Source organism: Crinia signifera, chromosome 1 (assembly GCF_055691185.1).
Source record: "Crinia signifera chromosome 1, ASM5569118v1, whole genome shotgun sequence".
Lineage (NCBI taxonomy): Eukaryota > Metazoa > Chordata > Amphibia > Anura > Myobatrachidae > Crinia > Crinia signifera.
Genome location: NC_139217.1, coordinates 155,476,312 through 155,501,019, shown reverse-complemented (window position 1 = coordinate 155,501,019; position 24,708 = coordinate 155,476,312). Strand labels below are relative to the sequence as shown.

The 24,708-nt window shown below is 44.2% G+C and overlaps 1 protein-coding gene across 1 annotated transcript; it reads right to left on the bottom strand.

Moving 5' to 3' along the window:
• Positions 1 to 231: 231 nt before the first annotated feature.
• On the bottom strand, positions 232 to 3,235 carry CLDN23 (claudin 23). The gene has a single exon (XM_083157636.1). It carries the CDS (start codon positions 2,647 to 2,649, stop codon positions 1,777 to 1,779), a length of 873 nt encoding a protein of 290 aa, XP_083013762.1. The 5' UTR covers positions 2,650 to 3,235; the 3' UTR covers positions 232 to 1,776.
• Between the last annotated feature and the right edge of the window lie 21,473 nt (positions 3,236 to 24,708).

The following is a 24,708-nucleotide window of genomic DNA, read 5'->3' as shown; positions in this document are numbered from 1 at the left end:
TGGCTGAGACCTCTCTGAGCCAATCAGCGATTGGCTCAGAGAGGTCTCAGCCAATCAATGGCTTTCTAGTCATTTTTTTGGGTTTTTCAAGTTCTCTGCTCCTCCCGCCGCTGCCCGGCAGCCAGCGTCTTCTACTGCCCAGCGCCCTGCTCCCGCTGGCCCCGCAACAGCTTCTTCACCTCTCCTGCTCCCTCCGCCTGGCTCTCTATTAGCCGGCATCCCCTGCCCACTGCCGTCCCCTGCATGGCTCCGGGGCCCGGATGTGCAGCCCGTCCGACCTCCCGACTCCGACCCGATGCGCACGGGACCACGCATCGGGTCGGACGGGATGTCTACAAGTGCGATTTGTGCCGATTTCACGGCCCGGTTCATCCGAATTGGGTGAAATCGTTCCCAAATCGCATAGTGTATGGGGCCTTAATATTTCTAGATATTGTCCTTATACCCATGTTCCTGCTAGTCTTTTACAAACTGTAGTGTCAGTGTGAGCTTTAGGGTTAAAATTGAAAAAAAGACATTTGAATGGAGATTTCCTGATGAAGCTATATAGTACAAACCAATTTAGAAATGAATTATATATTCATGTTGACTATGAATATAGACATATTGTCATATGAACAATTGTAACGCCCACCCCATACCCCCCTTAAATCTACTGTGCATATTTTTGTCTTAGGTCAGAACAGGAAAGCATTAGCAGTTATGCTTATACATTGTAAGATTATGCGCAGGGACATCGTGACTCTCTGTTACCAACTCTTTTTTTTTATCACTGTTTAAAGCATAACGTACTGTATAATGCTGGTGCTATATAAATAAACATTAATGACAATAATTATACCTTCTTAAGGGCCGACATCTCTGTGAGCGATGTGCAAAATATCCGCTAAAAATGCCAGCGTCGCTCACATTTGTTATATAAATTCAAATAAAAAAAATGTTGTGCAAAAGAGATTATATTTCCTATATCAGGTAGCCATTACAGGTCATTATGATGAATAAAAATGTTTGCTTGGCAATAGTCACACCTATTTTGACAAATTCACTTGGCAGTCAAAGGGTTACGTAAGATACTATTTTGCATAATAATCCGCACTGGCTGCCATTCTTGATGATGTCACTCATTTAGGATTATGCTTTCTAATTTGACAACGGTAACAAAGATTAGCCCACTGATCTATTGAGAAGGTTGGAAGTACTGTAAGATGAAATACTAACCAGTGTTATATTAAGGTTACATTTATCCTTTATAATACAATTATATTATTATCCTTTAAGACACAATGACATTACATATTAAAGCTCATTAGATACAATCGAATCACTCACAGGCATTTAAAGAACCGTGTCAGTAATTAGGGCCTTCATAAGATATTTCAATAAAATGAAAATAATGAGAAATAAAATGAATTTTTAAAGAAATATTGCACCCGATTTAAAATATATATATATATAGCACAAAATGTAAACCAACAGTATACAACATAAAATATAAACTATAAGTAAGGCATGATGTACTGAATAAAAGCAATTGTTTGAACATTTCCTGTCTAACAAAACAGAGCTCGTTTGAACTTCATTTGCACGTTTAAAAATTCATAAAATATTTGTATGTAAAATATATATCTATATATATAAAATAAACAATTGCAGATTCAGAACCAAATGCTCCTTCATTATACCTTAGAGTTCAGAATTATGGCACCCCATGTCATTAATTATATAATGTGTGCAAAACAATACAGGAATATATGTGGATAGAGGACATCTACTGATCTACAGCAGGTCAGAGTCACAAGGCAGAGAGCTCAGTTGGCTGGCAGGCCTTCCATAACGTGATGGGTGCTCTCCTGAGGTCACATCCATGGGATTGGTGTAAGATCTAGGGAAATCTGCCTCTGAAATGGTTTTTCTACTCCCATCCCCATGCCGATAGTTATCGTTCCCTATGCTGTAACCAAATGGATTAGAGTAACGATCCACATGGGGAGAGTTAGTATTAATGTGGCTGACATGGCTGGGGTTTGTGTTCTTGTTGGAGGTTTGCTTTTTGCTATAGTACAAAGCCGATGTGGTTTTGCCCTTGTTTTTTATGCATTTCTTGCAGGGATTCACAAAGCATAGCATAAGTGAGAATCCAGCTATGATCTCAAAGCAGCTGCCCAGATACCCCAGCACCAGAGCATAACCTGCTGCAATAGTTTCTCCAGAGTCAGTGGATAACAGGTTGAACATTTGGGAGGTATACCAAGAGACCGGGATCAAGCTGAGAATTCCTGAAATGAAGATCAACACACCGCCAAATCCTGCCACAAGGAAGTTGGGTATATCCTCCCAACAGCGTACTCCCCACGAGGCCAATGCAATGCCCAGCCCTGTGACAATCAATGAGGTAATCATTAATCCCTGGCCAATTTGTACGACTTTTAGATTGAAGTAATCGGTGTTGCTCAGCCCGCACTGTAGATTCTGATTAGTGACGGTCACTTGGCATATATCCCATAATCCTTGAGTCTGTTGTACATCAGAAGGTTTATTAGTCAAACCACTCAGGGAGCGCCAGTTTGGGGCCACAGTAGAAGTAAGGTTCAACACCAACCCGCATGGAGCAAGAACCATGCCAACGATCATCGCTGCTGGGGTACGCATGGTCTTTTTTTATCCAAATCAGGGAACTTTTAACGATGAACACTATAAAGCAGGTATAAAATAAAAAGATGGTATGTAGCAGTCCACAGGAGGGTCAGGCAGTTGTACTTGTGCAGTGCTGGAGATGGAGATAGTCAAGCATCATGCAGAAGGAATTCAGATCTACCAAACTTGGGATCAGTGTTGCAGAATTCTGCAGAGCGACGTGTGTAAAATAATTTGTGGTCCAGTACAGAAGAAAGCACAGGGGTTGTGTAAATCCAGAATTGCCCAAAAGGTAATTTGTAATCCAAAACCGATAAATGCTCAGATATAATCAGGAAGGATTACATTCCGTATTGCCTGTAATCAGAGGTACATAATGTAACAGCATTAATCACGCAGCTGCCAACTTTTAGAACACATACTGCATGAGATCACAGGGATTCAAATGTGCTGTACACCTGACCGGCCAGCCTTCTTTCTCCAGATGGATGCAACAAATGTAAAGTTTCTTATCAGCTGCAGTTACAGTGCCATCTGCAGAACGTGGGGATTTGCCTTTAAATGCTGTGAAACCACTCTAACTGGCTTGACAGAAACTGCATTGTGCTTAAAGCAGGAAGAAGAGGCGGAACCCAACCTAGAGCACAACAATCCTAGAAATGTTTTCAAAGGGGAAGGGCTGTCAAGTGAATTACCTTACACAATCACCTAGTCTCATCTCGATAGCCTGCAACCTCCCCACAATCACACGTACAACACTGTATCTGATATGATTATATAGGAAAGATTAGGAAATATTGATCAAGATTTTAGTGATTACTTACTTAGTAGTCTAATTATTATTAGTTAATGTTTGAACAGCTTTAATCCAGTATTTTAGCTGGAGAAATCTGTAAATACAATGACTTTAACTTTTCCATGCACAATCATGCATAGGTTTCAAAGGGGGCTTTATAGGAATGATAGTATATAGAGGAGAGGCATAAAGCTTTCTTTCAACACACAGGGGCCGTGTAATAATGCTGTTCTTGCACTGGATCACAGCAGGAAAGAGTCAGTTGCATTCCTCCTTTCTCCCAGAGTGCAGCACTTCGTTGGCTCCACTCCCTGTCACCCTTTTTAACCTGACACCATGACTAGGCACATACGATATAAAATAGTAACATAACCATAGTAATGCTATCTATATAGAATATTTTCGCCCAATAGCATTGAAAGGGGCATGGCTAATCGGTTTCAAACTATTTTTTGGTATGCGAAAATTCTGTACAGCCATGGTCACGAGAATATAATAGTCAGTCATTTTTATAGGATTTGCTGCAGCCCCAGAGCAGGTGCACTGCAAAGTAGGGAAAAATAAGTTAAAACTGTTCAGAACACCTGGGATACCCTAACTAATGATTAATGAGGCCATTTTGAAGTTTACGTTTGCTTAATTGGGCGAATAATATGTTAATATTGGGTTTAAATTTGCAAAATGCAGAATAGTCTGTTAAAAGATGTGGAATAATTGTTGTGCTGTACGGATGGAACAGTTATTTTAAAGACTGCCAGGGGCGGATTGTGATTTTGAACTACCTGGGAAATTTCTCAAAGCCCTAATGGGGGTTGGATCTCATGAAGTGGCGTGGTCAGCCAAGGGGAAGGGGGATACTCCCACCTGCAGTTCCCCATGCCCCCTCACAAGATTTCCCCACCACAGTATGAAAGATTAAGGTTAGGCTGCAGGAGGAGGGGAAGGAAGGGGAGGGGGTTGTGTGTGTATGAATAGGGTTAGGCTGCGGCTGGGTATGTGTATGGATACGGTTAGGCTACTGATGTCAAGTGAATTACCTTACACAATCACCTAGTCTCATCTCGATAGCCTGCAACCTCCCCACAATCACACGTACAACACTGTATTTGATATGATTATATAGGAAAGATTAGGAAATATTGATCAAGATTTTAGTGATTAAAAGTGAAGTGCTGCTTACACAGATAATGCCCCCTGAAGTGTTGCTTACAAACCTAATGCCCACACTAGTGCCATTTACACACATAATGCTCTCACTAGGGCCACTTACACATAAAGCCCCCCCCCCCCCCCCCCCGGCAGTGTCGATTACACACATTATTCGCCATGAAGTGCCACTTACCTACATACTCCTTGCCAGAGGTTACAAGCTCCTTGCCGGGAGTTACATGCTCATTGTCGGGGGGGGGGGGTGCATGCTTGTTGCCAGGGGTTTCTTGCTTGTTGCCAGGTGGGTCACATGCAAGTTGCCCGGGGATTACATGATCATTGCTAGGGAGTTACATGCTCATGGCCACAGGGTTACATGCTAGTTCCCAGGGGGTTACATGCCAGTTCCCAGGGGGTTACATGCTCCTTGCCAGGGGCTCACAGTGTGCCAGCACTTTCAGAATCCGCAGGTAGTACTGTACACGCTGCGCTCATCATACAGTCCAGTAGGACCTTTAGTGTCTACTTCTTCTAAGGCGGTGAACATTTTTGGAGGTCTCTGTCTGCAGATTCAATGTTCAGAGACTCTGACTCGGTGCTGCTCCCTCCCGCCATTGTCTGTCTCTCAGCTCCTTCCCTCTGGTGCAGAGGAGAGAGGAGGGGGGGGTCAGGGGGATGCCCTCTCTCCTCCTCAGCTCATGGAGCTTGCGCTCCCTATGCCCCTTGCCTCGGCAAGATAATGGTTTGGGCCTCCAAGTGTGATTTATCCATAACCAGACACCTATGGCCTGAAAAACCACTTGTAATTTGCACATGTAGCAAAAGTCATACAAACAGGCTAACACAGTAGTACACATTCTAATCTCTACATCAATACACATACTTGGGTGCAATTACTAGTCAAATATATTATGTGTAAGTGTATTCATGATCTTATCCTAATTAATGTGTACAGTATGTTCCCATGTGGAAAGAAAGTTTAGTGAAAGGATGACCAGATATACAAGCTAGAGGTGAAACAATTCTTTACTACTGTACTCACCACCTTTAGTTCTAGCAGGTCAAGCCCCAGATATCCCCCTTTGCTTTAGAGATATATACATATATGTGTTTATGTATAGAACATTGTCACATAATATTATTGGCCATGTAACATTCATTATTGGTAGCTAGTGTGTTGACTCTTATTACCATGTGTTGCTTACAATCAAATAGCCCATTGTTGTTTGTGAGTGTTATCAAAAGCAGCATACAAACTCGGGACACAAAGTTACTTCCTAGCATTGTATTTACATGTAAATGTATAATAAACAATGGCAATCACACACTAATTAAGTTTTAGCTGGCTTGCACAATATACGTCTTGAGCCAGGACTTCTTTAACCCACCTGCACTGGATTTATTGTTCATATTAAATAAGGGGCCAGATTCAATTAGCCAACCTAATGACCGCAGACTTTAGCCACAGTCAGAGCTGCACTTAAAGTGTATTTCTGTTTGAGCCTTCAGGAAGCTTGAACAGAAATTCTCAGTAAGTAGGGAGTGCCGCAAATGTGTTAACTCATAGCTATAGGCACTTTGTGGTGTTACATTGTAGATCACTTTACCTCTTCCTCATTGCCAAGACAATAGTTCCAATAAGAATTATACGGCCTACACACATGCCGATATTAAGGCATTTTCTAAGCGATTTTGCTTAGTTTGGCAAAGTCGCTTAGCAAATGCCCTCACATTGGTGTATGTGTGGGGGCTATATCGGCAGCAGTGCGCGTCCCCGCGCGTCTTTATCGCTGGCTGAGATTGATGGACAGTGTCCATCAATCTCGGCATCGGCAGGGTTCTCCCACCGGAGAACACTGGCGCTGTCTGCTCGCTTAGCACACAGAGCTGACAGCTCGATCTGTGTGTGGGCCGTCAGCTCTGTGTGCTATGCGATAGCGGCGCAGCACAGCCCGACCTAGCATAGCTAGGTCGCCCTACACACATCGCTATGTGTGTAGGGCCCATTAGACTTGACACATCTTTATCGGTGTAAAAAAAATTAAAATTATATTTAGGTGATTTTTACAAGATCTGATGTTTTGGAGGATTTAGTATCACTCCTTATCCCTCTGGTGATTCTATGGTTCTCATGAGACTGGATGAATATCACTGCTCTAATCTTATTGGTATGTGCACATTATTTGCCACTATCACCTTAATTACTTATTATTATATAGATTTAATTAGATTTATTATAAACCACTTTATTTCTTTTTGTAGGCAATTATATCCTTTAAAGGAAACCTTATCTTGTATACTCAAACTCAGAAATTAAATATTGGGGTAGGTACCTTTCCCTCCCCCTCCTATTACTAATATATTGGTTATTAGCATCTATGAAATCACTTATAATAAATTAATTGTATTATAGATTACTCTAAAGATTATATAAAGAATACCCTGTCCACGTTTTGGATTTCTAATATAAATATAAAGTAAACCTTTTTTCGATGTTTATTCCACCACCACCTCTCCTTTATTGTTTTGTTCTCTCTATATCTCAACTATTCCTGCTATACACTACTATCTAATATGTTCTATTGTGAAGTACATTAAAATTATACTTTTTTTAATTATATACTGATTGCAATGTTTGCATTATAGATATATTATTTTGTTCCCCTGATGAAGTCATTATTGACGAAACGCGTTGGGATTTTGCTATGTACCCTTGATTGAGGATCAACTTTTATATTCTGTACCAACATCCGAAGAAACAAATAAATACGCCCTTTGGATGAACAACGTCTTTGCTTACTTCACTGAAAAATGTGGACTTTCTTACCTGAATTTTATGGTTTCAAGTATATACTATGGGTGACATTTAATAGGATGGGATTTTTTTGCACTTTCAAAATCGCCCATTATCGCACATTTTTGCTGCGTATTCGCTGTTTTAATGAGGTGCGTGTTCCGGAAAGAAAAGTGCAATAATGTGCGAATTTTAGGCATGAAAATGTGCGATTTTGTGTTTGTAAAAAAAACAAAACGTTGTGGGGTCCCCCCTCCTGAGCATAACCAGCCCCGGACTCATTGAGCCGGACCTGGTTCCAAAAATACGGGGAACAAAAAGCATAGGGGTCCCCCATATTTTGAAACCAGCACCAGGCTCCAACAGCCCGCGGTGTCATGCCACAGCCGGGGGACACTTTTTACATAAGGTCCCCCGGCCGAAACATGAGCACCGTGGCTGGTCAGCCTTGGACAGGGTACCTGGAGGAGTGGGGACCCAGGCCTGATGGGGTTAAATCTCACAAACGTAACATTGCTTTATGCAGGAGAACTACAAGTGCCAGCATTTGGGGCATTAATGGGCCCGCTGGGACTTGTAGTCCACCTGTAAAAAGAATGTTAAATGAAAAGACACACACACAGAAAAGTATAAATTTATTTTACACACATACACACACACCTCACTTTTACACCAATATACTTACCAACCCAGGATCCAGCGCTGGTCTGTCTTCTCCACCACCGGCTCACCCCGCACGGACAGCGGACTTAACCATCTTTCTCTGGCGCAGCTAACAGCCTCTGTAGTGCTACAGAGGCTGAGAGCGTCTTCGGCTTATGCGTCTCCATGGAGACACATAGCTCAGCCAATCAGGACTGAGCTATGCGTCTCCATGGAGACTCATCGGCCAATCAAGCACTCAGCCTCTACAGCGCTGGGACAGCGATACAGAGGCTGTTAGCTGCGCCGGAGAAAGACGGTTCAGCCCGCTGTCCATGCAGGGTGAGCCGGGTGTGGAGCGTTTTTCGCATCTCATTAAATATGCGAATTCGGGAAAAATTGCGATTTCGGCCGTTTTTTGGTGAAAATATCGCAGAAGTCACATTTTTGCATCTCATTAAATGTCACCCTATATGCGCTATACCAATATTGGGTTGTGTATTTTTCTGTTGATTCTCTGGCCCTCTGGGAATCTAGTGGTCAGGCTGCCATATTGTGAACTATTAGTATATTCTTAAATATCACTTTAAATTTGATATGGAATATTGGAAAAGATATAGATAGATATATATATATATATATATATATATATATATATATATATATATATATATATATATATATACAAATCTGTAGGGGCGGCACTCCACTGTGGTTGTAACCGATATGCAGTTATTGCAGGTAGTCTGGTGCCCTCCGTGTCAGGGATACTGACCATATGCAGGGTGTGGAGGGGACGGTGGCACTCAGCAGCAAAAGAATACACCAGGCAGGTTTAGTGGGCTCACTAAACCTGCCTGGTGTATTCTTTTGCTGCTGAGTGCCACCGTCCCCTCCACACCCTATATATATATATATATATATATATATATATATATATATATATATATATATATACACCCAGAACTCCCAAAAGAGGGAAAAACAGCACTCACCAGTCTTCTCATGAAAGTCCAGAGTTTAACCAATCGATAGCCCGCCGACGTTTCGGTCCTGGTGTGGACCTTTGTCAAGGCGATGGCAATATAAGCAGCAGTAAACAGCAACAATGGGGTAGGGGTATATATATATATATATATATATATATATATCCAGGAGGGATAGCAATCCTGTACAAACAATCAAACGTGTGGTGCATTCCAGAGAGGAGAACCCCGACCAGGTGCTCCTAAGATAAATACAGCAGCGGCGGCACTCACGAACACAGGACAGGAAGCGCTGATACTGCAACATTTCGACGTTTTATTGTCACATTGTCTTCAGGCAAATAACAAATCTTACAAAAAAACAGCTCACCTTTAAACCCCCACCGTGAAGCACGTGCGTCCGGCTTCAAGATCCTGCAGTGGAAGGAGGATGCACCAGAGTGACGCCACACCTCTCACGCGCCGGAGCGATGGTAACCAAAGACGGCTACACAGTATAAAAACATTAAAAACACATGTGACAGATAAATATCAATGGTAATACATGATAATAATGCTATGTCAGAAAGCATGTAATATTTATTCATTTATACAATCGATACCAACAGAACAGCATTAATAAAGAGGCCAATACAGCAGCAGCATAATTTACAAAAACGCATGGAGACCCAAATACTCATTGAGTCCCCACGGTGCCAATGTATTTCATTGAAAAATCCGGTACTTATGTATTATCTGGGCTCCCATGTTAAATGCACCCCATTTTTTCATACCCCTACTATCCAACTACGCATGGAGTTGATTTTATATAGTGTGGCGAGCGCAGCGAGCCACCGTGCCCGAAGCGTGCGAGCGCAGCGAGCCCCGCGAGGGGACGCGGTCTCATAAGAAAAACGGGAGCCCAGATATTACATAAGTACCAAAAATCCATCTTGACTCATTTTGCAGTAATTTGAGTGATCGGTCACCACTGCGTATATCAGCCGGGACATGATCAATGATCATGTAACACAGCATGGCTAGGCTATGTCCGCCCGGCACAAAGTGACGCGCAACCGGCTGTTCACTTTGTCCAGTGGCAATAGCTGCTCAGATCGCATGGTGATCGGCTTCTATTCATATGCGTACATTGTAATTGGTCTTTCCAATAAAACTGAGACCACAAGGAAAGGTAATCATATATCTATATATATATATATATATATATATATATATATATATATATATATATATATATATATATATATATATATAATGAACTTGGCAGTGCAGGTGACTGTGTGTCTAATAAAAAAGCATTTGCCACTATACAGGTGGCAAAATAGCAATCTAGCAAATATGATACCTTTTAATGGCTAGATTGCTATTTTGTTTCTCTCACTGAGGAACAATAAAACTTTTCTTATCAACTGGCTAACACGGTACCAAACTTTTTTTTTTTTTTTATACAGGTGGCAAAAACTGTCACCTACAACCAATGAATTCAAACAGCGGAAACAACCTTTTTTAATAGTTAAAAAAGTGGAGGCAGTGGAATCTGTAACATCAATTTGGGCAATGTCAGCATGCATTACCCAATCTCGTATGTTACGCCCCCTAGTGTAACCCATCCCAAGCCTGGCTTGGGATTCAAGCAGCACACATCTCTAATATACCATATCGGGTTTAAGGTCACAGACCCCAAGCTCTTTTGAGCAGGTTCCTTTATCAGAAGTATCTGACACCAACGGAGATTTCATAAGAAAACCCAAAGATACCTCGATGTGATTTGCACCGAATTTCGACCAGTGAGCACCGGTACGCATGAAATATTGATGGACTGAGAGTATTTCAGTAATTTCAGAAAGAATACCTATCTTGAATGTTATTCAGGACTATTTGGACATAAAGGACATTTCCACTACATTTATTACATGTGTAAGTGTCATTCTAAGCGACTGGGTTAAGCGCCAGAAACACTATCCATCCTTGTTTTGTATATCCTGTTCAGAAGAGCTTGTCAGACCTCTTCTTTATAGTGTTGGCCGCTGACAGCCATCCAGCGCACTGTGTAAAAAATCTTGTGTACTAATATCTGTAGGACTGTTGCAAGTAGGGTGACCAACTTTCCAAAGGGCCAACCCGGGACAGGGGGCCGCGGGCTCGACACCCCCCCCCCCCCCAAGGAAAGTCGGGGGTTAGGGGGCAGCAGCCCTCCTAATTTTTAGTCACTAAGGCCCTTAGTATAGGGCTACTGCCACTGGCTAGGCCTGGCTGGGATTGGGAATGGAAATCCCATTATATACTGACTAAGGCATCATGATTCGATCCAGACAGAGACAGTCCAGAGTCCAGACCAGACCAGTGCATAAACTTTCAGCATAGCCCAGTATTAGCCCTTAGTCAGTATAATAGGGGGTAGGAGGCCCGGCCGGGAATGGGATAGATGAGAAAAATCATAAAAAGTTCTATATTCTATCTCGACTCTCACAGAGTGACTCACCCGACCGCATATACAGGCAGGGAGCACACCGTCACAGAGCAGACTGACAGTCTCAGAGTCGCAGAGTCGACTCGCAGGCTCCAGCCTCCAGCAGCCGTCGGGTCACCGCCTTCACCTTCCTCCTTCAGTCACGCCAGGGGCTCACCAGCACAGGCAGCAGCAGGTCATTAACACGGCGCTGGCGCCGCGCTCCCAGTAATGCTGCCTGACCCCACCCGCCCAGGCTGGCTGCACAGCATTACTGGGAGAGTGGGAGGTCACACGGGGGCCGAACTAACCAATGATGGGGAGGCGGCGGCGCACACCGCGTAACAGCTTCCCCTTCCACACTCCAAGTCTAATGCTGTGTGGCCGGATAGAGCAGTGAGCTGCCCGTCACGTCACCAGGCAACAACACCAACAATTTAGTTAAAACAGAACTTTCTGCGTCCCGGGATGGGTTTGGCCGGGACGCGGGATTTAGGAGGTCTAAATCAGGACAGTCCCGGGCAAACCGGGACGGTTGGTCACTCTAGTTGCAAGTGTCGATGGTGACTGATGGTGTGTCTAAAGACATACATAGAAGCAGTGACAGGTCCAGAGGGGCTGCAGCACAGTCCAAAATTCACCCACTGCCACTAACTGTTATGTTAAACTGACTCACTGGCAGTTAGTGTGACTCCGCTATTTGAATTTTGGACTGTGCTGCAACCCCCCCTCTGGAGCCACCCCTGCATAGAAGTAAATGCATTATCTCAATATGTAACCCTTGGATGCTCATTGATGCAGTAGCGTAACAATAGCTCTGCAGACCCCGGGGTCACGGGGAGGCGCTGATTAAGTGTGGGCGCCTGGGGTCTGTGGGGCTATCATGCTCTAACCTGCTGCTGGGGCTCCTCTGTTCGCCGCCGCTGCCGCCAGGACCCGCAGATGATACTTATATCTTGTCTGCGGTCACGAGCGGCTCTTCTCCTGGCAGGCTTAATGAAAATGACCCTCAAAAAATGGGCACCCCCATACAGCAGACACTTTTTGAGAATGCTAGAGCAGGCGTCAACCTCCTCTAGCATCCTCTTAAACGGTCTGCTGTTATGCTGCTAGGGGGTGGCCATTTTTCATGGGTAATTTTCATTAAGCGTGCCAGGAGGAGAAGCGCCCGGGACCGCAGATAAGACATAAGTAGTATCAGCGGGTCGCAGCGGCGGCGAACAGAGGGGGTAAGTAGCGGGGTTGGAGGCGGGGGGGCTTTATCGCAAAAAATAGTTATGCCACTGCATTGATGGATCATCAATCTTGTAACCCTATTGTCATGCAGCATAGCCCTTGTTAGAAAGATGCTAAAGCCATGTGTACTGTGTATAAGATCACTGTAGCAAGTTGCCCCATGATATTAAATGTTAAAGACACCAATCCCAACTTACCTCTCACAGATGATCCCTGACTGTCAATCACTTTGTGAGTAAATCCTCATGCACATGCACAATATCAAAATATTGCTCCACTGCGTACAATATTGACATTGCGTCCAGCTCTGATTCAGGACGATGGTGTGACAAAGGCAAGGAAATTCTCACCATGCTTGGTGGTGTCATAGGTTTGCAAGAATTGACCAAGGCAAAACAAGATGCAGGTACAACTGCAGGTTTATCTGCAGACAAATCAGCCACACAATGTTACAGACCCCCGCGGCAGCTTGGAGGACCCAGCGCCAGCAGGGTCTGTGGTGGGCACACGGTGTGCACTGAAAGGGCCCCCGCCAGCCAAAGCTTTGCGCTACCAGCTGCGCTGCCCTTCTCCCACTGGTGAGTGTGTGTGTGTGTGTGAAGCTGCTGCGACAGGGTCCCAGCCCGGCCGCGCTGCTAGCACGGGACTTCCCCTTCATCTGCCCAACTGTTTTTCAGAGCCTGCTACCTTCCGCCCACCGCATCTCCCACCTGTTGTTACAGGTTGGAAAATTAGAGGCAGCTCATGATTTTTTTATTTGAGTGTGATACAGGGACAGGAGATGGAAAGGTGGAGGCGTAACAATGGTGCTGCAGACCCAGCGGTTTGAGGTAGCTAATGCTGGCGGGGTCTGCGGCAGGCGCACTGCAAATACACAGGATGATGAAAATGTTTAATGCATTTGTTTATTTTTTCAAAAACATTTGTCCTACCAAAAATGGCATGAGGGAGCTACAAACATTTTTGGCAGGGGGGAGAAAAATGTATAGTTACGCCACTGGTTACAGCTGTTATTACAAGGCTCAAGTGGGTTTGTAATCTGCTTATGGGTTCAGATGTAATCAAGTGCAGAGCAGAATGCAGTACTAGAAGACTGTAAATAAGTGATGTAACAAGACTTTGGTTGAAGCTGATGGGAAGGCAGCAGTAATAGAAATAACTATGTGTTACACAACAGTAAAATACAGAGGAACATCTCTGAATGCATAGCATGTTGGACCTTAAAATGGATGGGCTATAGCAACAAAAGATCACACCTGTTTTCCCTTGTCAGCTAAGAACAGAAAACCAAGCAGGTACAATCACATAAAAATAATAATGATTTCTGGTTGTAACATGAAGTTGGTTGGTTCCAAATTTTGTATAAACAACGTGAATTCAAAACTACTTGTGGTGTAAGGATGTACTGTACTATAAGCATAGTTGCCTACCCTCCTGTATTCTGAAGGAGAATCCCTGAAAAAACAGCAATTTCCCTCTCTCCCTCATTAGTCTAGTAATCTCCCTCATTACACCTAGCCCTGTTACATTTTTGGGGAACAAAAAGTTATGAGGGCTAGATACAGTTACATTGAGTCATCAGCACCATTTCCCAGCACTTTAGCAAGTATAGTACTGTAGCTCTTACTAACTGTAAACTACTACCAACTGCAAACTCCCTAGTTTTCAAAAGCAGGCAAGTATGACTATAGGAAATGCTTTATTTAAACACATTAGTAAGGCAACATATATCCATAGTAGGCAATAGACATTAAAACCACTAGAAGCATGTGATGACGCGGTGGCTATTTCTGGTACAATGCCTTCCCATTATTTTTTGTACAATGCTATGACAGCAAATATACATCATAAAACCAGTTCTTTAAGATTCTTGTACTGAAAAATACATCTGCTACACCTTTTTAGACAAGGCTGTATTCATGTATTAACAGGGACAATACTGTACACGAAAATAGATTAATGACATTATAATCTAAAGCTGGGTACACATATATACAATCGTCGGGCCGTTCTTCCAATCTGGGGGCAAACGGCCGTTCGATTGTATAGGTGTGTACGCTGTCCCAATTGCTGCTGTGCGACCGATAAACGGCCAAAAACGCTCTTGGCCGTCCACGGTCGGTCGGTCGAAGGTTCTTTGCTGCTTAATATTTCATCCGACAGGACGGCTCCATATCGGAACAAAAGTGAAGTGTGTACGCACGTTCGATCGATATGCTTGACAGTTTGACAAAGCACGGTGGTATGCTGCATTATGAGAGACCCTGTAACCCTTTGCCTGCTGTTTTAACTAATGTGTTTTTAATGCCTCACTGCTCAACACTTTAGACGCATCACTTTAAGACATTAATTAATGTTGAAGTTTTAATAGTGTGTCATGGTGCCCTGAAAAGAGCTTCCAGCCCACTCTATTAAAACTTCAACATTGATTAATGTCTTAAAGTGATGCGTCTAAAGTGTTGAGCAGCGAGGCATTAAACACACATTAGTTAAAACAGCAGGCAAAGGGTTACAGGGTCTCTCATATACTTCTTCTTGCGATTGTTTGGACGGGAGTACATCGGACGTCGCAAGTAAAATTGTACATATGTGTACGCGCAGAACGGTCGTATGTTTTGGACGGCCGAACGTGTATTCGGTCGATCGAACGGTCGCAAGAAAAAGGAAATTGTACATATGTGTACCCAGCTTAAGTCTTAAGTAACAGTTGAGCCAAGGAAAGGATTCAGTTCAAAAGGTATTATCGGTAAACACCCAGGCAAGCGTAAAGCTAGTCTAATCATTACCTGGCGGAAAGACTCATCATAGTGCCCAAATCCCTCTCCAGCATTAGTGGTACACATATACTACAGAGCGCATTAGTGGTCTGCAGTAAATACAGTAAGAAACAGTGACCATCTAATGCTACAGATAGTATCAGTGACCTACATATAGTACCAACAGCATCAGTGTGACCACCATATTCTACAGTCAGCATTAGTGACCACCATATGCTATGAACAGCATCAGTATCACCATCTGCTACTGATAGTATCAGTGAACGCTATATATTAGACCGCACACAGACAAGTTGACCCGCACCAAGTGATGTACTCGAAGTATAATCCCGTGGATGTCCAATTACTGTTCAAACAGAGAGGATTTTTATATATAATATTCCTCTCAGATTGTGGGTGCTATCGACTGATTTAAGAATATAGATTGTACAAAGTAAGAAAAAAGAAGAAATCAGTTCTGCTGGGATGCACTCCTCATCCACGTGGTCCCACAGGACCCAAAACAATTTTTTAATAATATCTTTATTAACACACAATTTAAAAGTAAAAGGCCATCTGTTACTTTATTATTATCGGTCAATTGTATTAATTGTGGGTGACCTGATATTGAGTCCCTGTGTCAGGGATATTGATGGCGAAGTATTAAAAACAAAGTAATGAAATAAAGATTAGAAAAGAAAATCAAGAAGATTAAAATCTGTAAACTGTTATTAATGATGAGGTTTATTCTGTCACTTCTTTAATAAGTGTCAGTAAGATTATACCTGTGTACACTGTAAAATAAATGATTTGTAGCTGTTTGGTGTGCAGTATTTTATGCCATTTCCACATTCATAATGCTGATACGGCTTATTGGATGAATGTTACGTTTATACCCGTTTATCTTTTACACACACTGTTGCAATGTTTTAATATTGTCCTCCAAGTGGGGTAACAAAAATATATATCTGATTAATTATTAGGGCAGTATTTTTTTGCCCAGTCAGGGGTATTGGTGGTGTGTTGAGATGCTGTGTTCAGTGTATAACCACTTTGTTCTACATAAATTTTTTACCCAACCTGACAGTCAGATATTAGTACTGGGACAGCAGAGAGATCTTCACTAGTGATGGTATAATTGGTGTCTCTACTGCATCTGCAACAGTTGCATTAATATTGTATTGCATCAATGTGCATATACACGGCAAAGCGACTGACACATATAATCAGCTTTTATAGCAGTGATAGAGCAGCTTGGGCAGCGGGCATAAGAGGCACCTTCCCAGCCTGGGTATGTGTTCCCTTAGGCTGACTGTATGCCCCGGCTTTTAGTGCATGGCTAATCTGCCGGAGTCTTTCTTTTACACACACTGTTGCAATTTTTGATAATAATCTCCAAGTGGGATGGCTGAATATATATCCGACTGATTATTAGGGCAGTATTATTTTATGCCCAGTCAGGGATATTATTGGTGTAGTAAGGTGCTGTATTCGATGTATTACAGCTTGATTTTACATATATTATTACCCAACAGTCAGATATAAATACTGAGATGGCAGAGAAATCTTCACTGGTGATGATATAACTAGTGTCTCTACTGCATCTGCAACAGTTGTATAAATGTTATAATGTATCAATGTGCATATATACAGTACAACGACTGACACATATGATCAGTACTTGTAGCAGTTTGAAATATAGCGACTGAGGCAGTGGGCGTCAGAGGCACCTTCCCAGCCTGGGTAAGTATTCCCTTCGGCTGACTGTATGCGCCGGCTTCTAGTACAGAGCTGAGCTGCCGGAGTCTTTTATATCAGATCTCCGTGGCTCAGTGCAGTTCGTAGTCTGGGGATATGTTCCCTTATAGTAGCTGCATGTACTCGCGTGTTAATCACGCTAGCTGCCGACAGCGCTAATTCCCCTGCCCCACTGCAATCTATTCTAATACATATTACAGCATCACACAGGTATTAATAGATTGACAGTTTACAGCGATCTGCCAATGCGCATTTCGCTATCTTTAAGCTTTGTCAAGGCTTAATCTAAGTGTCCAGCGCGCCCATCATTTGCTATATTTATGGGGTAAGTCCTCCCTTGGGAGTGGTAAGTTTGAGCCAATCCGGAGCCTCAATTCAGATATTTGAATGTAAATAGGTACTGTGGTAAGTTAACCCTTGTTCTGCTGTTGAATGTGTTGTTAATCCATTATTCAATTATAAGGATTATTGATCAATTGGACTCCAGGAATAATGGGGGACATTTACCAAAATGGATTCGTAGAAAAAAGGTGTATTCGTAGGGAGAAATACACCTTTTCTTTACGAATTTGTATTTTCGGGATTTACAATCCCAAAAATACAACAATTCGTAGTCCTAAAGATGGGACATTCGTATTTGTAGTTACAAATACGAATGCCCTACACCAGGGGTGGCCAACCGGTTAGAGGTAAAGAGCCGAAAAATATCGGTAGTCAAGCTAAAGAGCCGACATCATGCGCGCGCCAAAGGCGCATGCGCCAAAAATAGGGGCGTAGTCTATTTTGACCCCTTGGGTGGGTGTGATACAAATATGCCTCCAATAGTGCAGTGCCATATATACATATGCCCCCAATAGTGCCAGATACACAAATGCCCCCCACGGTGCCAGGTATGCACCACACGGTGCCGGGAATGCCCCCACAGTGCCAAAAAGCTGGTATGCCCCCACAGTGCCACAAACTGCTATGCCCCCACAGTGCCACAAACTGCTATGCCCCCACAGTGCCACAAACTGCTATGCCCCCACAGTGCCACAAATTGCTATGCCCCCACAGTGCAAATTTCCCAGCAGCAGCACTCACCGTTGTTGCTGCTGCTGCCAGGCGGGGAGAGGACAGTCTGGCGTCCCCCTGCAGTCCTCCTGTCATGTCACCGATGGGAGGAGAGCACAGCACACCGCGCGTCTCCTTCCCCCTCACTTCCCTGTGACTGGGCCGCCCCCCAATCAAAGCTCGCTGGCCGGCTCCTGATTGGCTGCTGGCCCACGAGCTCTGATTGGCGGACGGCCCAGTCACAAGGATGCACAGTAAGGGGTAAGAGAGATGCGCGATGCGCGCTCTCCTCCCCTCAGAAGGAGAAGGGATTCAGGGAACCGGCAGCAGGAGGGACTGGGACAGAAGGTGGGCGGCGGGCAGCAGTGGGAGCAGGAGCCGCACTTTACAAGGGGGAGAGCCGCATGAGGCTCATGAGCCACAGGTTGGCCACCACTGCCCTACACCATCGATAGCATACGACAGAAATCACCATTCAAAAGAATGGTGGTTTCTGATTTACTAAGCAGCCGTACTGATAATACGGCTGCTAAGTGGTGTAAAACACCCACGCAAATACGACAGGAAAATAGAACACCATTTTCCTGTTCTATTTGCGTTTTAGCCTGCACGGATCAGTCAGATCCGTGCAGGCTGTAGTGTTAAAAAATAGAAAAATTAAATAAATAAAAAAAAACCCGGCGTGGGGTCCCCCCCACAGCTGTAACCAGCACCAGGCTGAAGGAGCCGGGGCCGGTAATTAAAAATCAGGGAACCCGACAAATAGGGGATCCCCGATTTTTAACAACCAGCCCCAGGCTCCAGGTCCGGGGCTGGTTCCCAAAATATGGGGGACAAAATGACTAGGGGTCCCCTGTATTTTAAGAACCAGCCCCAGGCACAACCAGCCAGCAGGGTAATGTCACAGCCGGGGGACACTTATAATATAAGGTCCCGCGGCCAAAACATTAACCCTACCGACCAGTCAGCCTGGCCAGGGGCCCTGGGGGAGTGGGGACCCCCCCAATGAAGGGGTCCCCCCCCTCCAGGACTTACCTGACCAGGCTGAAGCCTGGTGCTGTCCTCGATGCCCCTGGGCGGTGGCCATCGAGCTGATCGTGGTGTAAAAAATAGATTAAACTATTGTTTTTTACTGTGGCACTACAAGTGCCAGCAAGCTGGGACTTGGAGAACCACAAGTCCCAGCCTGCTGGGCATTAAAGGGCCCGCTGGCACTTGTAGTTCCACAGTTAAAAAAATAGTGCACAAAACACACTGACACACATTTAAAATAAAACTTTAATACATCCATTACACACATACTAATACTTACCTATCTTCTTCCCGTAGGTAGCCCTGGTCCTGATGTCCTCCCTGGCCAATCAGGAGCCGCTAGGCCGCAAGGCGGCCAATAGCGGCATTCGGGAGGCGGAGCCGCACGATGTAAACACCGTGCGGCTCTCTGTCCGGCTGGATTCGGGTGTTCGGTTTGTTTTTTTGCAAAGACCCTTACCTGGACTACGTCGCGCTGGGACAGGTGAGTATGGTTTCCTTCCACAGCTTCCTCCATGGATTTCGTCGGACCCGGACACCGGACGCCATCGCCGACAGGGACGTCGACTTCAAGAAGGACGTCGACATGAAGAGGAACGCCGACACAGGACCGGAGGACATCAGGACCAGGGCTACCTACGGGAAGAAGATAGGTAAGTATTAGTATGTGTGTAATGGATGTATTCAAGTTTTATTTTAAATGTGTGTCAGTGTGTTTTGTGCACTATTTTCTTAACTGTGGAACTACAAGTGCCAGCGGGCCCTTTAATGCCCAGCAGGCTGGGACTTGTGGTTCTCCAAGTCCCAGCTTGCTGGGGAGGCTTGCTGGCACTTGTAGTGCCACAGTAAAAAACAATAGTTTAATCTATTTTTTACACCACGATCAGCTCAATGCCCACCGCCCAGGGGCATCGAGGACAGCACCAGGCTTCAGCCTGGTCAGGTAAGTCCTGGAGGGGGGGGACCCCTTCATTGGGGGGGTCCCCACTCCCCCAGGGCCCCTGGCCAGGCTGACTGGTCGGTAGGGTTAATGTTTTGGCCGCGGGACCTTATATTATAAGTGTCCCCCGGCTGTGACATTACCCTGCTGGCTGGTTGTGCCTGGGGCTGGTTCTTAAAATACGGGGGACCCCTAGTCATTTTGTCCCCCGTATTTTGGGAACCAGCCCCGGACCCGGAGCCTGGGGCTGGTTGTTAAAAATCGGGGATCCCCTATTTGTCGGGTTCCCTGATTTTTAATTACCGGCCCCGGCTCCTTCAGCCTGGTGCTGGTTACAGCTGTGGGGGGGACCCCACGCCGTTTTTTTTTTTTCATTTATTTATTTTTCTATTTTTTTTTTACACACTGCAGCCTGCACGGATCTGACTGATCCGTGCAGACTGCTAGAAATAATTCGTATTAGCGGCCGTATATACGGCCGCTAATACGGATGGTTACACCATCGGAGGGTTACAAAGCAGTCGTATCTGACTGCTTTGTAACTGACCCTCCGGAACACGAGTTTGCATACGACTTAAACAGTCGTATGCAACCGTAGGGGAAATACCAATACGAAAAACTAGGTTTTTCATATTGGTAAATTTCCCCCAATGTATCATTATCGGTTGTTGGTGACAAGGCAATGTTGTCCAGAAATATTAATTTATCCTGTATGGTTCTTTGTTTATTAACACCTATAAAATATTTGTTGAAAAAGCGTTTGATGTTTAAAACATATATGACCCATTATAGACATTTGCAATCCACCATATACATTGTGTTGCTATTGCTCTGCATACATTCTTGCTCCGCAATCTTGCAGATATTATTAGTTGTTTAATGTTGATGCGGTACTTCCTAAAGTTAATAATAATACCAGTCCCTTTATTGCTCCTTCAGTGTGTATGTTCCTTATAAGTGAGATCGCTCAGATGGAAACGATTGTGCATTGCAACTGTGTGTACAAAGGTTCTCTTGGTGAAAACAAATTGGTGCAACAAATTAGTGCGAGAAAATCATAATAACAAATATTAGTGCGAGTGCGAGTGTACGTGAGAAATATGGAGAACCCTCCAATGATAACATGCTGGTGTCTAATTGGCTGCTCCTTTCTAGGTTGCAGTCCTGATTATTTATCAGTAATGGGAAGTGGTTACGTGTAATTAGTGGATGGTGATAGTGTACTGTGCATACATATTGATCCACATAGGTTAAAATTAAAATTATGTTATTTATAATATTAGTTAAACAAATGAAAAAGAAGTTATTACAAGTGGCCGTGTTGTATTGTACACATAGGGCCTTATTCTGATCGGTGCGGCCAAACGTGCGTACGTTCACTATTAACGTACGCTAGCCGTACGCGGCCGTTGGAGTTAAGTCCACCCACAAATCAGCCGCTTACGTACGGGCAGAAACAACGTAGAAGGGGAGTGGCGTACAAATGAGCGTACGGCAACGTACGCGGACGGGCCAGCCCTTACACTCCGACAACTGGCGTACAACTGAGCGTACGTCGCCGTTTACGGACGTCTTTCGTCCGTCTTCCCAACGACTTCTTGCGGAGATCTGAGCGTACGCCAGCTTGCACGGACGGGTCCCTATTGTTTTCAATGGAAAACTCAGCTTATGTCACCGCTCGTGAGAGTGAGCGTACGTCCGTGTACGCTGGCATACCCTTCACATATATGGACCTGCAAATCTTGCCTTTCAACTACAATTCTGACAATTGATTAATTAATCTATTTGTTATTCAATTATTGTTTTCTATTAACTCAATTGTCTACCTTAATAAAGACCTAATAAAACAACATTTTAACCCTCATTACATGTATATTTGTTATGTTCTAATGTGGCATTTTAATCACTATCTATGTGTCCCCATATTGCTGTTACTTTTAAATCAAGTTATGTTGGTGTTTCTGTATATGTACTAAATTATGTCCATAATTAGTTTGTCCAAAATGTGTAACATGTATACCTACCCTGATATTATGTGTGATGTTTTAATCTAACAACATTAAACATTCATGCATTTTCACTATGTGTTATTTTACTCAAAAACACACACATTCACACATCAATCATTACCCCTCACCTCAAATTACAAATATAACTTACATTACACATCTGTATGTACCTACCCTTACAAGCCCTCTAACATATTTATTATTAAAAACACAGGCAACTTCTATCTGAACTTAAACTTTTATTATGAACAAAAATAATAAGGGGGGGGGGGATAAAAATAAATTAAATGCGGGCCTCCAGAAGGCCAAAAAGGATTTGTAAATACAGGAGGGTCAGGACGATCTCCCGCATGAGGGCTGCCACCTCCTCCTGCTGCTGTTCAGTGTCTGTAGTGAAGGGATAAAAAAAAAAATTAATATATAACATACACAAATGTTTGTTGTATTTGTACATAATAAAAAGTTCAGAGTTATGTGTGAAGGCCACATACATTTTTAAACTACATTGAAGATGGGTCTGCTGTAAACACAGTACTAAAAAATAATATGTTAACACACACATACTGTACATAGTAAATAACATTAATTCAATTACTCCTTCTTGGATGAATGTATGCTGTATCCCAATTGGTACTTTGGTTTTGGGGGACTGTCCTCTAACCTCACAATTAGGCTGTGCTATTTAAGGGTTATGACATTGTTGTGGCTTAAGCACTCCTTACTATTTAAAATTTAGGACATTGCTGTACAAATTATAGGCCTACAGCTATGTTTGTAAAGCATGCATCCGCATGGCCTCACACACTATTAACAAAACAATCTCTACATTTATGTTGCACATCATGCTGGGAACTGGAGTTACCCAACACCTGGAGCCACATAACTACCACACCACTAATGTCGGATAGGATGTACTGTTATGTCAATTATTCAAGGGGTGAGGCATGGCCACACTCAAAAAAACCACCAAGGGGACCCTTGTTCCTGGAGAAGGACAGGACATACCTCATGGTCGCCCTGCAGTGATATGTTGCAACTAATGTTGATGTTGGATACACATATGTGGTTGTTGTGATTGTTTATGTGTAGAAATGTGTAGGTAAACATTAGACACATTATTTACTTACGGCTACTTGAGCCATCCTGGTCGCCGCTGGTTGGCTGTGCGGTGGTTGGGGGGGTCAGGAGCAAGGGTGATGGGATGGGAATTTGGATAGAGGTAGTGGGTGTGAGTGGGGATTGGAGAGGTTTGGGGGTGGGTGGTGGAGAGGTGTAGGGGGGTTGGAAATGGGGTGGGGAGGGGGTGGGGGTAGGGGTGTGGGTGGGGGTAGGGGTGTGGGTGGGGGTAGGGGAGGGGGTTGGGGAGGGGGTGGGGGTGGGGGTGGGGGAGGGGGTGGGGGTGGGGGTTGGGGAGGGGGTGGGGGAAGGGGATGGGGAAATTGTGTGGGCCCCAGCTTGAGCCATTGTCTCGGCCTCCTCTTCCTCCTCCTCCTCCTCTTCCTCCTCCTCTTCTTCCTCCTCCTCTTCTTCCTCCTCCTCTTCTTCCTCCTCCTCCTCTTCCTCCTCCTCTTCCTCCTCCTCGTCTGGCTGCTCCAGGGCTGGCTGCTCCTGGGCTGCCTGGTCCCGGGCTGCCTGCTCCCAGGCTTCCATGCGTGCCCTTGCCCGTGCTGAAATGTTCATGTTGATGACATAGAAATCGAAGATTGGGTTGCATAAAAAAGGGGGAAAGAAAAATTCACATTAGTCATGCTCATAACCTTCCAAATTATCATTGCTGTTATATTTCAGACATTTATCATGCAAACTAATTGATATGCTACACCCAAAAACTGAGCAACTACTTAAACCCCCCCCCTATACACCCCCTATACACCCATATACACCCCATATACACCCCCTATACACCCCATATACACCCCTATACACCCCCTATACACCCATATACACCCCCTATACACCCATATACACCCCCTATACACCCCCTATACACCCTATATACACCCATATACACCCCCTATACACCCATATACACCCCATATACACCCCATATACACCCACATACTCAGGAACATATTTATAAAAAGTACAGAAAACATTTGCAAAAAAACGCAGACATACTAGTAATAAAAACTTACATCGGGCAATATGGCGGCGAAGTGTGCAGAGCAAAACTGGCTGCCGCCGGCGCAGGTCAGACCAGCGCCGCTCCACTTGCCCCAGGCTTCTGCGGACGCCGGTCGTGGAGTAGATTAGGCGGCGGGCAGCAGTATACGCCCGCCGCTTGTCCATATTGCTTACATATGGGCCCCTGGGCCCCAGGTGACGGTCCATGACCTCAACCAAGGCCAACAACTCCTGGGTCGAAAACGGCCTAGCCCTGGTTGAAGTCATAGTGCCAATGGCGCAGTTAATAATTGCAGGTACATATATCACTTTTGGTGCTTGCTGATTGGTCTAAAAAATTGTTTGTTTGG